Raw genomic sequence first — 19,245 nt, forward strand, 5'->3', positions numbered from 1 at the left:
GGTTTACAACACAAACACAATTGACTTTAGATACTCTTCTTCCTTGACATTTGACTAAATTGTTTATTTAGAAAATGGCATTGAAGCGTCTGTTTCTGTTTTGCAAGTTCTTGTAAAACACCTTTGGTTACTGAACCAATGAAATGTCATAAAATCAATAAAAATGATTTTTTTAATATAATAAATATTTGCTCTGCTCCATTAGCATAAAAAATTATAATACAAATCGGCCATTACGTAGGTGCTGAACATATATCAAATATACTAATGCTATAACATAATTCGATTCTATGGCCTCAATGGAAAGAAACACGAGTTCTTTGGTGATCAGTGTCAATTTGTATTATTTGTAATATCTAGTCCTTCTTGTCCCCTGCCGCGCGAAAGCGTGAAGCGGGGGATATAGTATTCACGACCGTCCGTCAAGAACTAATCGCTTGATTGTCTTCATATTTGGAACTATGGTGTATATACAGACTCCGCAGACACCAGTCGGTTTTGGTGACCTTGACCTCATTTTCAAGGTCACAGCAGGCAAATCTGCTTTTGGAGTTGCCGCGATATCTCAAGAACTAAACACTGTATTGTCTTCATATTTGGTACTATGGTGTATATACAGGCGGGGGACATTTCGTCACTTTGTGACAAATACTTGTTAAACTTAATTTTTAAAATTCTGGGATCAACAACGATTTATTTTACCAATTATTTGTCATGCATATTAAGGCGCTTATTTGTCTACCGCCAGGGAACAGCTGGGCGACCTCCATCACAAGGACACATTGTGTATCAAGACATGGCGGAGAGTGAAATATTTCTTTACGATGTCTGTCGCACAGAGAATAGAAACAGACATTCCGAAACAACGAGAGGAGAATGGACGAGCAGAAGAGAGTACATCCTGTCGCTCCTTGGGTTCTCTGTTGGCCTTGGGTCTCTGTGGCGATTCCCCTACCTTTGTAACAGGAATGGCGGTGGTCAGTATGAAATGTGTATTCAGTAATTGCTTGTGAATAAAATGAAAAATAATTAATTCACTTGTCTGAACATGCCGGATATCCTTAAAACGTTTTCGGCCCTCCTTTCCCAACGTTTGTAAGTATACCTGTACGTCGAGTTACAACAATGTTCAGTTGTACGTCGTGAAGGATATCCATATACACATAGTAAGTTGTAAGCACTCGCGGTTATTCAGACCAATAACCAAATGTAATTCATCTATTGATACACTAATCATCATCCATTGAAATGTTACCATTTTCCAAATTAAATACCATGCATGTTTCAGGAAACGCAGCGGACATAATAACACGTCCCATTTTTAATGATGGAAACCCATTTGGCAAGTCATTCTCCTTGTTGTGGCCAGTTTCTGTCATAGGTATTTACAAAATTTAACATGCTGTTTTCATGGGCACTCAAAAAGGAAGAAAACATGTTTTAAAAAATCTTTCGAAAACTCAAATTTTAAACTATGTCGCCCATGGTCGAGAATATTTTCCTTTGCTCAAAACTCATGTTTTTCTTCTGCAAATACATAAAGGTGTATCTACAAGCATCATGACACATGACTCAACTCATTTTAACTTAATTCAACTAATTTGTGGCGTTATTAAACTATTTCGCTCCTGGGCTAAAAGAACTGGCCCATCAGCGAGAATATTTTCCTTTGCTTAAAACATATCTTTTTCGTTTGCAAATACATAAAGGTTTGTCTACAAGCATCATGACTAGTGATTCAATTCATTTTACCTTAATTCAACTAATTAGTTGCGTTATTAAAATATTTCGCCTATGGGCGTGAATATTTTCGTTTTCTTAAAACTCATGTTTGTCTTTCGTAATTAGGGGTCACGGGTGGCCCAGTCGTCTAAGGCGCCGTGATTCACTGTGCAGAGTTGTGTCCCTCTGGCACGCCAAAAACCTATGATTGTGGGTTCGAATCCCGATTTGCCCCCATTATGTGTCTAGGTTTGCCAGCTCGAAACCCGTGCTCGTGGGTTTCACCGAAGAGGTAAACGTCTGAGACCTGCATCACTTCTGGCTTTCCTCCAACATCAAGCGGACAGGCCATGATATAACTGGAATACTGTGAAAAACGGCATTAAACCCAACTCACTCACTCTTTTGCAAATACATAAAGGTTTGTCTACAAGCATCAATGACATATGATTCAACTCATTCTAACTTAATTCAACTTATTTGTGGCGTTATTAAAATATTTCGCCCAGGCCGAGAATATATTCCTTTGCTCAAAACTCATGTTTTTCTTTTGCAAATACACATAGATTTGTCTGACAGCATCATGACACTTGATTCAACTCATATTAACTTAGTTCAACTTGTATGTGACGTTATTAAGTGGATTTTGCATTAAATATACGTTCCATTAATGACACTAGGTGTGCGATATACAGGTACACGTGCGCGTATATGAATGAAAAAACATTCGTCTTTCATTGAATAACGTCTGTCTGAATATCTCACATTCTACGAAATTTCGAAGTAATTATTTTACTACATGCGATGTCGAACTGACCAATGTGAATTATGTTTGAAGCTGACTGAGGCAAACGTGTGCATATTGTGACACGAAAGCAACTTTTAAATGCATTGTCACTCTTTTATGAAAAATTGGAACAGTCTAAATAAAAAAAACAGCCTTCTTATGATAATTCGCACTAATCATTCATGTATTTGTCACCGCTATTTTGCCTTTTACACCCAATGGAATATGTTTCGGCAGTAATCGATACTGGTTATTCTCTGGTGTTGACCGTCTATATTAAATTTTACTGTAGTGACCAAGAGAGGAGAATGATCTTCTGTGTCTTGTCGTCAATCGTTCTTCTTGCAATTGTGGTTCGTTTCGTTGTTGACAGGTGCGTTTCTCATTCCTTACTTTATGGGAATCATCACTTGCTCTGTCCCGCTGTTTTTCCTGGAAATCACCATCAGTCAGTTCTCAAGCAGGAGTGCAGCACCTGTGTGGGTCCTCTGTCCTTTGTTTAAAGGTAAGTCGCTTTTTAATACTGCATCGTTAATTACATGTCATGTAACCTTAGTCTTTATCGGACAAGGAGTGTCACTTTATATCCTGTCCTTTATTTTTCTATTTAAAATATATTTGTTTCATATCCAGCATCCTCAGAGTCTCCGCCTTCCGTTCACGAAGAACGAAGTTTGCCTTGGGTCTGATTTAAGACGCTAAGCGTATGAGTTAATAAGGTGGTTATACAGAGAAGAATGTGACGTGTTGTAGAAAATTAATGCATTTGTCACAACTAAAGCAAAACAGGCTAGATAGTCGGACATGACTTGTTTGATTTCAACTGACAAAACATAATTATTTGCCCTGCCTCGTCACAATAATCAATAATTTAATGTACGTTGTGTTCATTGTAATTCCTGCATTCTGATCAGCTGAATAGCTCACGTTATTGCATTCATTTCCAAAGAAATGTAAAAAAATATGCCACGCCCACCGAGGCAGACTACTTTTATTTCTACGGAATGTCGGGGTATCCCACTATTACAGTCGAGGGAATTCCCTTTCTGCTCACGTGTGTTGTCATGCACAGGACATTAAGCGAAATTCAGGTATATTCATTGTCCAAACAACTCTTTGACACCGAAGGCCAAGACGGAATAAAACAGCAAACGTTCAGGGTCGCTCGCCTGTTCTTTCCCGCTTGTCTGGGTTCCACAAATTCCATGTCTTTGGATTTCGTTTCTAACCCGCCTTTTTCCAGCTATGTCTCCCCATTCTTATGGGTCTAAGGTTTGAATCCGACGGTAACTGAAATGTGATCTGAAACAGCCGCCTTCTTACGGGCCTATTTCCGATGGAGTGTGACTGTTGCAGTTCTTCTCGCCTCTTGCAATCATTGACAGGTCCAACGAACTTTGTTTTGATTCTACTCTCCGCTGATTGGCTACTCTCCGCCTGACTTTGTAGGCGTGTCAACTTTTGTGCATACATTAAACAATCACCTGATTCATGTCACGCCACACTTTGTATTCCTAAACCTGGAATTTTTGTCTGCTTTGATATTTGCAACTGCTTTTGGTGAAACTATTGTAGATAACACATGTTTTTAATCATAATCGAATTTAATCATAAGAATTGACTGTGTATTTTGTTCCGGTTCATTGAGGTATGAATTGAAAAGCCGATGTGCAAACTTTTGTAAGAATCCGATATACGATCCAGCTGACACAGAAACATTTTGAAAACGTTTCCATATGGTCCCAAAGACGTTTTTAACCTAAATGTGTATCAAAACGTTTTCAAACAACTTCGCCAAGAAACATTATGGGAACCTAAAAAAAAACTTAAAACGTTTTCAAAACGTTTCCAAATGGTTACAACCATGTTTGAGAAAAGGGATTGACCATTTGATATTCTGGGGAGGGTCGGGGCCTGGGATTTTATCCAAAACATTCGCCGAACATTCTTCCCAACAATAATCATGCTTAAGACCGGTGGAAGAAAAAGAAATTGCCTGCCACAAAATGACATTGCCAGGTGCTTATCTTCAGGCTCATAGAGTTATATAAACATGTATATCTGGTTTTGTTTTGTGTTTTTGTTTGGTTTGGTTTGTGTGTTGTTTAACACCGCACTCAGCAATTATCCAGCTATATGACGGTGGTCAAATAATCGAGGTTGGACCAGACAATCCAGTGGTTGACATCATGAGCATCGATCAACGCAATTGGGATCGATGACACTTTTTTAGTTTGATGGTTCCCCCACTATAGACTTTCAAGATTTAAGTTGAATGCAAAATGTGATACGAACATAGAACACAATACATTTATACAAATACATACTGAGCATTCATTTGAAGCCACAGAACTACCAACATGTATATAGACCATTTAATTTAACAGCTGTACTGACGTTAACGTTACTCAGAGCCCCGGGTTTATTTGGTGTATTCCTCAATGATCCAACATTCCCGTTTATCTCACGAATGCTCGTGTCTCAGTTTCACCCTTGCAGCAGCGAAAACAACAATGTTCGGCATTGGTACAAAAGTCAAAACTAAAACTATATCCAATAAACATATATTTATAGTAAGATCAACACTTGTTAGATTAGTGGTTGGGTTGGTTTGTTGTTTAACGCTTAAGCAATATTCCAGCTATATGACGGCAACCTGTAAATAATCGAGTCTGGACCAGACAACCCAGTGATTAATATCATGGACATCGATCCACGCAATTGGGATCAATGACATGCATCAACCAAGTAAGCGAGCCTGACCACGATCTCGTTAGTCGCCTTTTACGACAAGCATGAGTTGCTGAAGACCTATTCTACCCCGGAATCTTCACGGGTCGTGAGGTTAGTGAGTGAGTATGTGTTTTAGCAATATTCCAGCAATATCACGGCGGGGGATACCGAAAAATGGGCTTCACACATTGTACCAATGTGGGGAATCGAACCCGGGTCTTCGGCGTGACGATCCAACGCTTTAACCACTAGGCTGCACCACCGCCCCCTTGTAAGGTTACGACTCACAATCAGCCAAGTCACAGGACCCAACCATCCTTTCCTTATATAAATCTGCTCTTACGACAGGCCCGGGGTTATGATGACCTACTCTGACGGTAATCAAGACAGGGCACAGTGCAATGTCATCCAGGCGTTTAAATTTAGTTACTGTGAACATATTCTAGAAACAAAAACTTTGAAGATACAGTTGCTTCAACTTCCTGAAGCGTCGTCTATAAAAGGGATAAGAAATAATAACGGAAAAGATTGCGTCTTCATTCTGTTACGATATACTATACATATACGCCACCATCACCATCTGTCCTATCATTAATTTAGCACAGAATTTACCTAGTAATTTGATTAGTATCGTGCTATTCGCATCGGCCTCAAACCGACCTATGACAGCAAATGGTCCAGAAATTGTTCATGATATAATACCCTGGATAATCGAGGATGAGCATGGACTAGTTCGGCGTATCTAAAAGTGTGTATATGTTAGGAAATGATGTAATATTACCATGCAGATTGTGATAAACATGTTTTGTTCCAGGTATCGGGATCTCTCAGGTATTATGCTCTTCATTCGGAGGTGTGCTGTACAATGTCATAATTTCCTGGTCCATGTATTACATATACACGTCTTTCTTGACCGTGTTGCCATGGACAACGTGTGACAACTGGTGGAACACCCCCTTGTGTGTCAGTAAGCTTGGGAACGTTTCATCCATTAGCGAGACCCACGTCCACATAAATGCAGTGGAGGAACGCCTTTTCTACTCAGCATGGAGAAAGTCGAATGTAACATTGACAGCATCAGAAGAATTTTGGCAGTAAGAGAAAGATTGTAGCATACATTGTATACTTCAAGACTACTGTTTAAGGCCTGGAATAAATGTGTAAGGGCATGCTTACACTTTCCGCAAACACCTGGTATCATCACTGAATTTCAGAGATCCATTCATATTATTTTCACCGCTATTGTGATTTTAATAGCTTCGACAGATAATCCAGACAGACTTTTCTTTGGCGTTGACGTTTCATATTCAAAATATTGTGACCATGTAACTTCACACAGGTAAAAACTACAAAACATGTTTTACATTCAAACCAAATGAACAATTAGCTGTTGAATATGACAAATAAGACATATTTTGAATGTCAAACCTAACGTTCTGTCAACGTTTCTAGCAAAAGGGCAGGATACCAGTCCAGGTCTATCCGACCTAGTTCCCCATACAGCATTTCCCTGCAGTGGAACGTTGACATATATAAATGACCCATTTCCGTGAAGGGGTCTGCCTGTCGAGAGGGTTGAGGACAGTACTCCGGCATATATGTATGCGCGAAACGTTGACCCAGTTTTCGTACAGAGAGATATTAGCAATTTTGGATAGTGTGAATTATATGTGAATAATTGACGTTTCAGGCAACAAGAGTAAACATATTACTATTAAGTAGGTAACTTTCATAAAGAAGTATGGTTTAAGGTTAAATATAACAAACGCACTGTTGTGGGTCTCAGTTTTAACAATGTCTGCATGTCTCCATATATATAGATATTACTTTGAAAAGATCAATTATGAAAACACAATGATATTAATAACTGTACCACTGTATCGATGTCACCAGTATCATTTGTACCACCACACTAACAGTACTAACTTCAGGAAGTCATTGTTGTGAAAACATATTACTAGTTTTCTATACATAATATGTTTCTTTTCTACTTTTATATAACATGAATATTTAAACCGAAATGTGTCATATTCTCATCCTTATTCTGAAGGAACCACCTGCAAATTACAAGTTATTTTATCTGGATCAAAGTTATCTTGTCATGCAGGTATTATCGCCATATTGACATACATATAACCCAGTTTGTTTCACCATGTCATTTCAGACAATAACGTTAACAAACAAAACACTATTGAAACAAATTGAGTTAAAACTTCGAACACATATAGTCCCATGTGCAACATTGTCATATGGCCGACCGAGCGTCCGTTAAACAAAAACCGGATATGAGGAGGACTGTTGTGAGGATCTTATCATGACATGGCCAGCTATGTCCGTTTCTATATTAGGACTACAAAAAAGTCAAACTAGCATAAATGTCATCCCACTGGTATGCTTTTCGACTACAAATACTTCATGTTGAGCAACAAAAATGTCTGATAAAAGAACCATTATTTGGTTGTTGTTTTTAATATTGGTGCCTTTCAGCGGATACACTTAATGTCATTTTCATATATTAGCATCATACTGCAGCATTGTAAAAAGTAGTTCTCGAACCAGGAATTCCTACACTTTTTATGCCAATTGTGTGAGACCGGTAGGACAGGACTTGCTTCTCCTTATCGCGAACACCTTTTGTCAGTAATCCATTCGTAGTATTTTTTTCACCGTTAAGTTGCCTTTTACTTGCAATAGAATCTGTCTCGTCTTATAATCGAGACGCGTCGAAATATTAAATTATATATCCAACAATGCCAGAAAAATTCATTGACACGCCCATTGACAGTGAATAAGCCAAACAAATGAAACCGTTGCTTATTGTGAGTTCCATTTACTGTGGCAGATACGGCACACTGAGGGTGTCCAGTGGAATCGACAAATTCGGGTCAGTCCAGGTTCATCTCCTTCTCTGTAACCTTGCTTCCTGGGTTGTAGCGTTCCTCTGTCTCATGAAAGGCATCAGGTCTGTAGGAAAGGTAAGACGCACCATTCGTAAAGCCACCAACCACACTGATTTCATCATCTGATCCCATTTTTTTATATATGAGGCTTGATATACATTTAACAGTCCTATGGGGATAGAATACCACCCCAATACGTCCCCATTATGAACAATGTGATGATGACTATTTTAGCAATGCTCATGGCAAGAGGAGGTAACTCTTCCTGCAATTATTCTCAAAGCTGGTTTACCACACCTCAGAGGGTCGATTTAATATCCCATCTCTAAACTCATTGATTAACGCAGAAAGCGGGAAAATCAGCGTACATCACAAACTAGGGTTGAAGGTTGCATGCGTATTTCATAAGCTGCTATTTTTAGAATTTTCTACGAAGTTGAGTTACTTTGATGAAGTGAACAGTTATTCTTAAAACTATCAATACAACCGAATACGCGATTGTAAATAGGTTTATTCTCTTCTGCAATCACTTGTTATAATTTTCAGAGTGTTGTCATTGTAATTAATAAGGGACAATATATAAAAAATATAATTAAATCAGACCTCACCCTACTTCTACTAGCGGTATGCAGTTTTTACATAACTACGCAGTTACTTCCCTTCGGACATGTTTCGCAAACAGTAAAGTATTTGTTTTTTAACAATCCTCGTAGTTTGAGGCAGTAAATGTAAGAATGTTGTATTGGAGAATATATTTATGACATTGGGGTATTTTTGCGTTTAAAGTTTAAAGTTTTAAAAATACTAAAATAACTGTCAGGCTGAACCATTTCACATTGTCAATTTCATGTGTTTGTGACTGAAGCATGTTTATTAGAAATAAAGAACGTAGTTTTAAGGTAGGTAGGAGGAACACTTATGATGTCATGTATATGTGTTACAATAAGTAACTAAATGTATGTTTTAATTAATGTAAAGTACAGTGAACTTGTATGAACACCAATCTGAATCATGGGGGATGGGGTGGGTCAAATTGGATGATTGGAATAATCTTCTTGATACTTACAGAAAATAGAGAGATTGTGAATCCCTAACATCAATTTATGCTCAATGTTTGTCAGAAAATAATAATGTTGCACAGTGGCTTCATGATCATTTTGAGTGTGAACTAAGTGAGCGAAAAATTTCTTCAAGAGAAACATTGCATCACTTGTTCAATTCAGCAGTATTAGTAGTAGTAGTGGGTGTGGTTACTTTTCATTGCTGAGATCAAGATCCAGAAACGTAGCATTGAAAAAGCAAAGGAAAAGTTTGGAAAATAAGCAGTAAAGTTTGAAAATGTTCCCATTACTTGAACAGTTGCAACTTATTGACAGCATGAAAGCACAGCTTAATGTGAGTGTAGCTCCGACTAAATTTCAAACAAATGGGTTAGTATTTGAAATTCACAAATTTGCCCCTGGAAACCGTCAAATATTTGCTACGTGGGTTAGACAGGTTTTTAATGTTCCCCTTCAGAAGCTTAATTTTAATGCCTTAATGAGTAAGTTTCACCGAATACAGCAAGAAGATAAAAAGACGAAAGGAAAAATATAGAGCTGAACATTTCATTGTGCCAGTACAAACTCCTGAGAGAATGTGGTCAGATTATGACATTGCAAGGCCTTGGACATTAAGTAAACACTAATAGTCTGAAGGATGAAGTAAGCAAATGCAAAACAAGAAAGAAAAAATGATATCTCTAAAAAGGGAAAATTACAATTTAAAAAGAAAATTAAATAGAGCCACTGATGATTTTGCTGTAGAGACAGAAATTGGAAACCCTTAAGCCAAATATGTGAGGAAAATATTTCAGCCTTAACAGGAAAGAAAAAAGTGCCTATGCTCGAACTAAAACCAGCCTGGCCAAAAATGCTTCAAAAGTCAAGAAAATTGGGAAGAAATTTGAATGCAACCAAGAGCTGAAATCTTCAAAGGAATACATCGAAATGTCAACTGAAGCTTTGGAAGATTCTATTTGCGCATTGGAAGAGGCAGTACAAAATGAGAAAAGCATGAAAAATGACTTGGAGAACTGTGAAGAACTGTTGAAAGACAAAAGAAAGTTTAATATAGACTCCTTATGTTTCTTTTCATTTTTTGTTGTTGTAGGTTAGACATTTCAAGCCCATACTGGCAGGCACAGTTGATGCTGTACTAGAAACGGTGCCTGGAAGCTCAGATGTGTCATAAGTTATTAACTTACCCCCAAAAATGGACATTTTCGCCACATTTCGAAGTCATTTTTCTATTCCCAAAATTCAGTTTAGATGAATATGCACCAAAGTTGGCACTGGATTACTGCTGTTATGCTACTAAAATATTATGGTTTAATTCAAATAAACATTTTCGTAAAATATTACCCATTTTTATTTGTTGCCATTTTTTAGACCAAAATGAAATTTCTGGCTCTCCACGGTGGTGTCAAAAAAAGCTTTTCTGAAAGTCAATCAGACAAGTTGGAGAAATACCATCCTATGATATGTATTTCTGAAAGATTTCTGAAGCTAAATCAGTGATTTGTTAACACAATATGAAAAATTCTAAATTTGACTGAGCATTGCTAACTATTATTTAACGAACGCCTACACTAAAGTTCCTTTTGAGAAGACGCCAAACACTTTGGAACCCACTTTGATCCACATTATATAATTGTTAAGAACATCCAGATTGACCTGTGAACAAGTTTATTTTTGAGGTGAAAGACATTAATATTTCCGTGCATATTTGACAACACATTACACGCGACACCCTCCGCTAAATATATAATGGTTGACCCCTATCCTTTCCATGTCGTAACGTAATTTTCGACTAAAATGGATCGAGTGGGCAGGCTTTTTTACCCATAACGTCTCACTGTATCCCGATGGCGTGGATCTTTGCACAGTCACTGACTTGCCGGATCCAGACTCGATTATTTACAAGCTGTCATGATTTTCATACAGTTGGAACATTCCTAGCTGATGCATTAAGCAACATTCGCACACCCATTCACTCGCTTTAACCGGAGATTTGTTGGTGTCACATTGTAATAAATCTGGGTTGAGAGTCCTCACTTGATAACTACAGGTTTTCATTTGTAGGTGGTATATGTGACTGCGTTGTTGCCGTATATGCTGCTTACGGTGCTGCTCATAAGGTCATGTATGATGCCGGGAGCAGGAGATGGGATTGTATACTTCTTCCGTACAGACTTTTCACGACTCGCGTCTGTTCAGGTTAGAGTTCATAAAACATTCGTCAGAATAATGTCGGTTGACATAATCTTTGCTTTGATCAGTTTTGGCATGTTCCTCTGAACACCAATCCTTTGTAGCCATTGCACATTTCCTTTACTCGTTTGTGTATTTATAAGTGACCGTTAATCTTGATAACCACAAATGTCAATCCGTTTAACGTCATTGTATCGCACATCTTGAAATATTTATTTTACACACATTATGCTGATCATGCAAATAGTTTTGTCAAGTTTTCCTTTGAATGAATTCCAACATCCTAACTTTAGCCAAACTAATATAATCTCACGGGGACAGAGAGCAAAGGGAGATACATGTCTACCTGTATCTCTTTGCTGTACAATGCATAATTAATTTTAAAATACAAATACCATTATATTGCCATCTCTCACAGTTCTTTTAAGACAGCATTAATGACCTTGCATTGTATAGGTGTGGTTGGAAGCGCTGCTCCAAGGTTTCTATTCAACGGGCGTTACGTACGGCGGACTCATCACCATGAGCAGCTACAACAACTTCAACAACAGACCATTGAAGTAAATAGTCATACATAACTTCTGAAATCATTTGCAGACAATGTGGTTCTAATAATGATGACGATGGCGTTCAAGTAATAACAGTTAATCTCCGCGCAGGCACCTACTCTGCTCTCGATATGTCAGTAACAGATTCTGAATTATTGAACGAATTTAAATGGTCCGTCCATGAAGACCTCTGTGGAAGTGATCATTTCCCATCTATTTCAAAACCCGTCTTACCTTCCTATGTTCCTCCTTCAACAAAATGGAACTTTACTAAGGCTAACTGGCCTTTATTCGAAACACTTGCATGCAATAAGTTAAAACCTGATTGTTTCTTGATGCTACTGACCCTGTACAATTATTTTCTGATGTATTAAACGAAATCGCTGATGAATGTATTCTTAAGTCCTCTACAAATCCTCACATTCGTAAACCATGGTTTAACGATGACTGCAAACAAGCTAGGAAGGCACTGAAAAAGGCTGAACACTACTTCCGTCGCCATCCCATGGTACATCAGTTGAATAAATTTAAAATTAAAATGCTAAAGCCAAGCGTACTTTTAAGCAAAATAAACGCCAATCTGTGCAAAATTTGTTTCCCAAATAAATTCACGGCCGCCTATGTCTAAGGTATGGAACATGATACAGAAAATTAAAGGTAAGGGTTCTAAATTTAGCATCCACCATTTTAAGAATGGGGTTGAACTATTAACTAATAAATCGGATATTGCAAATAAACTAGGTGAAACGTAAGCAAAACATTCTTCTTCCTCAAATTATGTACCTAATTTCCAACAGTTTCAAAAACAGCAAGAAAAGAAAATCATTAATTTTAAATCCGATAATGGGGACGACTATAATGAAATATGTTCGATGCATGAACTTCATACTGCTCTTGGACAAGCACATGATACCGCCACAGGTGCTGATAATATACACTATCAACTCCTGAAGCACTTACCAGAACCATGTTTAGAAAACTTTTGTTAATTTTGTATGATATATGGACATCAGGAAATTTCCTTCTTCTTGGCGTGATGCCATAGTTGTACCCATACCAAAACCTAGAAGAGATCATAGCGATGTTTGTAAAACCATGGAACGTATGGTCAATAATAGATTAACATGGTATTTGGAATCAAATAATTTAATCACAAATATTCAATGTGGATTCCGTAAAAATCGCAGTACCATTGACCATTTAGTTAGATTGGAGTCATTCCTTAAGAATGCCATTGTTAACAAACAGCATGCAGTGTCTATCTTTTTCGATCTGGTAAAAGCATATGACACTACATGGAAGCACGGTATTTTAAAAGATTTACATGACTTTGGATTGCGAGGCCGTTTGGCTCAATTTATATCCGGGTTTTTAACTGACAGACAATTACAGGTCCGCATGGGTACAACCCTGTCTGATCATTATCATCAGGATCAGGGCGTCCCACAAGGCAGTATTTTGTCACTTTATTTAGTATAAAAATAAATAGTCTTTCGAAGGTTTTATGTGATTAAGTTGATGGATCACTTTTCGTGGATGATTTTAATATTTCTTGTGTCGTGGTAAAAATATGCATACATTAGAGAGAAAGTTACAAATCTGTCTAAATAAAGTTCAAAAGTGGTCATTTGAAAATGGTTTTAAGTTTTCCAAATCAAAAACTAATTGTTTTCATTTTTGCAGAAAATATAAGCAGCACAAGGACCCTGAACTCTTTTTAAACGGCACCCATATCAAAGTGGTAAAGGAGGCCAAGTTCTTGGGACTTATTTTCGACGGCCATCTAACTCTCTTACCGCATATAAAATACCTTAAAACTAAATGTCCAAAGGCACTCAATTTATTGAAAGTTGTTTCAAATTCTAAGTGGGGAGGGGATCGAACAACCCTCTTACACTCTTGTACAGGTCACTGATCCGTTCCAAACTCGATAACGGTTCCATCGTCTATGGTGGAGCCTGCAAAAGTAATTTAAAAACACTAGATACTATCCATCATCAGGCCATCATCAGGCCTTCAGAACGTCTCCAATTCACAGTCTGTATGTAGAAGCGAATGAACCTTCTCTTAAACAACGCCGTCTGGAAAAATGTCTTTACAATACGTCACTAAATTATATTCTAATCAGTCAAACCCAGCTTTTAATTGCGTCTTTAAGCCTCTTTTCCAAGATATCTACAATAAAAAAGCATCTCTTGTTCCACCACTCGGAATCAGAATCCAGTCTGCCATGTTTGCTTCCAATATTAAGCTGCAAGATATAGCTCCCTCTCAACTGTTTTCATCACCTTCTTGGCAAATGGTAAGGCCAGAGGTAGACCTTACATTAACCAAATTAAAGAAATCAGATACTAATCAACTAATTTACCAACAAGAATACAATCAATTACGAAACAATTATGACACTTATAAATCTTTATTTCCTGATGGATCCAAGGATGATGGTGCTGTTGCTAGTGCCACTGTCATTGAATCCAGAACAATATCTTCAGTATTACTAGATAAAAGTTCCATCTTTACAGCAGAAGCAAACGCCATTTTTACCGCACTGAAATATATCAACAACCAATCTAAACATAAACAGTTCATTATTTTTTCAGATTCACTTTCAGGCAATTAAAAATATGTCATTTAAACATCCACTTTTAATCCAATTTTTTTAATTATTTAATGATCTTGCTACTGGCCAATATGATATCGTCTTTTGTTGGTTACCAAGCCCTGTTGGTATCGTTGGTTATACAATGGCCGATGCTGCTGCAAAAGCAGCACTCAACAAATCTGTGATACCACTTCGTCTCATATACACTGGTTATAAACCTGTTATTAGATCTTACATCCGTGATCTGATGCAAAAGAAGTGGGACACCCAAGTAGGTATCAATAAATTACATCAAATTAAACCAAATATCGGTTACAGCTACTTGAAAATTGGGCTGTCAGTCCAGATTTGAAGCGGTCATTATGCGACGATGTCGTATTTGCCACAGCAGATACACAAATGAATATTTATTAAAAGGTGAGGATCCTCCATTTTGTATCCCTTCTGATAAAGGAATCACGGTCAAGCATGTCCTGCTTGACTGAATGGATTTTTTCAATCACAAGGCATAAATATGTCAGTGTTAAAACAATTAAGGACCTGTTTAATGATGTTAATTCTCGTTTAATAATTTTTTTTTTAAAGAAATCGACCTTATTCATAAATTTTAATGTACTTACTGCACTGTTTTAAAAATTGGTAGTACAATTTAATAGCTTAGAATGCTAGTGGCTGTACCCTCGAGGGGGGTTGAAGTGGTGTAAAATTATTGTCCCCCGAAGAGGGTATGTAAGTCCCATATCATTTGAAGTATTTTTCTGCACACCAGGCTTATAAACGTAGTATATTCCTTATTTTAATCGTAGGCTTAACTGGTACACTGTCGCCAGTGACTGAAGGGATGATATAAATCATGCCGGGGTCCATGCAGGAAGCAAAGGTACTGTAAGTCCCCATGGTTCCCCGTCAGTGGCTGACGATTTCTAGCCCCTTTTTATATTGTGTTGTTCATTAATGCTTACTGCTTTTAAATCTCCCTCAACTAGTTTTAAATCTTATCTGTGATATTCTAGTTATCATACTGTCCTTCGATGACAGGTTTTTATGAAGTCTAAAGGTATGTATATTTATGTATAACTTTTCGTCACGATATGGCTGAAATATTGCCGATGTGATGTTAAATATTAACTCACTCACTCATCTCCACGCATTGTATTTGTATTGACATTGCTCGGGTCTGTGACCCTTTTGTATATGTTTGAAATAGAGATGATGGCGATTGAGAATTGAGCTGAAGGGATCAATATAATAAGTCAAAGTTTATTACGATTCTCCGCTTGGCTAAAATTTCCATAATCAGTCCATTGTACGACTCCGACATCATAAGTATGTGTTTATGGACCGCTATCATCTAGTAATGATACTAGGTGTTCCCGAAAGGATGCGCGTATCCTGCCCCACCGGTGCCGCCCGTCACAAACAGATGCAAAGACAAGTCAATTGTTCACATGGGAAAATACGGACAAAACAATTTTCTCCGTATGTCTACAATAAACCGTTTTGAAAGCTTTAATGGGGACTTGAATTGTGTAGTAAACACAAGCAATGTGAATTGCCCACACGGGAACAGATGTCCCCTGTCAAAACGGGGAACCGCATGAGACCTTAGTTGAGTCAGTGATGTGGCAAATTTTGAATGTTGCCCCACATGTGTAATTTACAAACATTTGAAAGCTTTACTGAGGTCTTGAATGCTGAAACATTTGTTTGGAATAATGATGTACCTTATGGTCACTTTTTAACACTTGTTTTTTCTTAAACAAGCCATTACCGTAATAATATTATCCTCGACATGTTGAAAATATTTGCACTCTAAACTTCTTTAGTACGTGGGGAGATGTTGATATCTTTGTGTCTTGAATTTCAGAGACCTCGTGTTAGTTACCGTCATTGGTGAAGCAAGTAGTATATTCTGTGGCCTGGTGGTCTTCTCCACTCTGGGCTTCATGGCACACCAGGCGCAGGTCCCGATATCAGAAGTTGTATCATCCGGTAAGTAAATCTGTTCCTTACTTACCCAGCATGCACGCAACGTTGGATCAACCTTTAAAATTGGTTGCGTTCATATTGTGACGTTGATCAACCAAACTGCAACGTTGTATCAACGTTAAATCTTAAACGTCTCAACAACGTCGAATTTAAGACGTGCGAACATCATTTCAATCGACAAATCACCCTACTTTTTCACTCCGTTTCACCTTTTTTCACACTGCGTTGAAACTCAAGCACGATCAGTTTGCATGCCAATTCAAATTTGAACAAGCTAGGTATATTAAATTATATGTATATTTTTATACTGATACATGCACATAATATAATATAAAGAAATTCACACGGATGATTCTCCAACATGTTTCAGCGGTATCTTCTGGGAGAAGTGAGCAAATGTTGAAAAAAAAAGTTGAAAAAGGCTTAACCTGAACAATAAATATATTGCCGCGTGGATTTGAACGCGGTACTTGTAGCTGATGATAGTTGTATATTTAGCATCAGCGAGGACAAGAAGTGGATTTGCGACTGTGCAGACAATTCAAATCTTCGCGGATACTCGATCGAGAAGGTAAGTTCAAGTAACATTTGAGATTCTTTGCATGCGTGTTTCCATTCTTATGTTGAAAATGAGTTGTAGTTCGATGGTCATTTAGTTATGACACGTAGATCTCTATAATTGCATTTTCGCACACACCTTGGTCAAACAGATTAAAAATAACCCATCCAATCGGTCCATTCATAGGCTGGGTAGGCTGTGAAAGTCGGCTGCGACATGGCTCATTCGGCAGGCGCGAATGTATGAACTTTCACTAACGCGAAGATGGTATATATATCCGAATATGTTTGAGTTAAGTTAATGAAAAATACCAGATCTAGTGAGTGAGTTAACAATTAAGGTCACATCGGCAATATTTCAGTCATATGGTATGCATTTATATTATATATTAAAAACTGTCATCGACGGACAGTACAACAACCAGCAATATATCACAGATTATAATTGTAAAACTAGTTTTAGAACAATAAAAAGGTCAGATTATTACAGACGACACACTATAAAAACAGGCTATATGTCAACAATAACTAAAGTTAGGCCACCATACCAGGGACCATGGGGACTTACAGTATGTTCGCTACCTGCGTGGTTCCCAAGTAGGATTTACACCATCCCTCCAGTCATTGGCGATTGTTGAAGAGATGAGCCGAAAATTAAAATATACAAATATTCTGCGTTTATGATAGTGATAGATAAATTACTTTGAATGAAGTGGTCTTACATATCCTCTCAGGGGGACATTAATTTTACACAACTTTAACCCCCTTCGAGGATATAGCCACTCACATTCTCAGTTAATGATTCATACTACCGATAGTGAAAGTTATTTATTTACAATACATAGTCATCAAAATTGTCATCAATTTCCTTTAAAAATGCAAGTATAAAATGAGAACTTATCTGATTAAAATGATCCGTAATGGATGATACTTATGGATGAAATACTTATCCCTCGTGATGGAAAAATCAATACAGTCAAGCAGGACATTCGTGACCGTGATTCTTTCATCACAAGGGATACACAAGTGAGGATCTTCACCTTTTAAAAGATACTCATGTGTATATCTCGAGTGGCCAATACGACATCGCCGCAAAATGACCTCTTCAAATCTGGACTGACAACCCAAGTAGGTGTAGCCAATAGTTGGTTTAATTTCATGGAATTGATTTACACCTGCTTGGGTGTCCCCCTTCTTTTTTCATGAGATCTCTGATGTAACACCTTATCACTGGCGTAAATCACTGTATGGAATCAGAAGTGGTGTCACAGGTTTGTTGAGTGCTGCTTCAGCTGCAGAATCAGCCACTGAGTAACCAATAATGCCAACATGGCTCGGTAGCCAGGACAAAACGATGTCGTATTGGCCAGCAGCAAGGTCATTAAAACATTCAACTATTTTGATTAAAAGTGGATGTGTACAAGATAGAATATTAATAGCTTGAAGGCAAGAAGGTGAGTCTGAAAATATAATAAATTCTTAATGTTTTGATTTGTTATTTATATATTCCAATGCTGTTAATATAGCCTTAGCCTCTGCCGTAAAAATGGAACAGTTATCTGGTATTCGGTTCGATATAGTCCTGGATACAACGTCACTATCATTGGATCCATCTGTAAATGTAGATTTGTACGTATTGTATGAGGATCGTAATTGGTTATATTCTTGCAGATAAATTAGTTAATTGAGTCAGATCTTTTTAACTTAGTGAGAGGCCTCTACTTCAGGCCTGACTAATTGCCAAGGAGGAGTAGACAGAAGTTCGTATGGAGATATGATATCTAAATCAATATTAGCAGCTGCAATATGAGGTTTGATCCAAATCCCAAGTGGCGGGATAAATTTGGGCTTGTTTTGAAACAGTTCCTCATTAAGTGGATTAAAGACGCAATTATAAGCTGGATTTGATGGGTTTTGAACATAATTTAGTTACATTCTGAAGAGATAATTTCAAGCAGCGTTGTGCTAGAGAAGGTTCATCTGCCTCTCCATACAAACCATCTACAGGAGAGGTTCTAAATGCTCAAAGACAGAGACGCAGTCCCTGGTCATGTATGCTATCTAATTTCTCCAAATTACTTTTAGTAGCTCCATCATATACAATTGAACATAATCTAGTTTAGATCTAAAAAGGGACATATACAGGTGAGGAAAG

The 19,245-nt window shown here is 37.6% G+C and overlaps 1 protein-coding gene across 1 annotated transcript; it reads left to right on the plus strand.

The window, feature by feature from the left end:
* Positions 1–796: 796 nt before the first annotated feature.
* On the plus strand, positions 797–11,957 carry LOC124119685 (sodium- and chloride-dependent glycine transporter 1-like). Its single transcript, XM_048391936.1, has 6 exons — positions 797–977; positions 2,883–3,014; positions 6,933–6,960; positions 8,085–8,217; positions 11,265–11,399; positions 11,850–11,957. Exons 1-6 carry the CDS (start codon positions 797–799, stop codon positions 11,955–11,957), a joined length of 717 nt encoding a protein of 238 aa, XP_048247893.1.
* Positions 11,958–19,245: the final 7,288 nt, after the last annotated feature.

The sequence above is a fragment of the Haliotis rufescens genome, unplaced genomic scaffold (assembly GCF_023055435.1).
Source record: "Haliotis rufescens isolate VD_foot unplaced genomic scaffold, xgHalRufe1.0.p SCAF_102, whole genome shotgun sequence".
In the NCBI taxonomy this organism is placed as follows: Eukaryota; Metazoa; Mollusca; class Gastropoda; order Lepetellida; family Haliotidae; genus Haliotis; species Haliotis rufescens.

Coding starts and splice junctions, on each gene's coding strand:
- LOC124119685 (XM_048391936.1), top strand. CDS start 797: ATGGCGGAGAGTGAAATATTTCTTTACGATGTCTGTCGCACAGAGAAT. Junction 978..2,882: donor TTGTAACAGGAATGGCGGTG/GTCAGTATGAAA, acceptor CGTTGTTGACAG/GTGCGTTTCTCATTCCTTAC. Junction 11,400..11,849: donor CACGACTCGCGTCTGTTCAG/GTTAGAGTTCAT, acceptor TGCATTGTATAG/GTGTGGTTGGAAGCGCTGCT.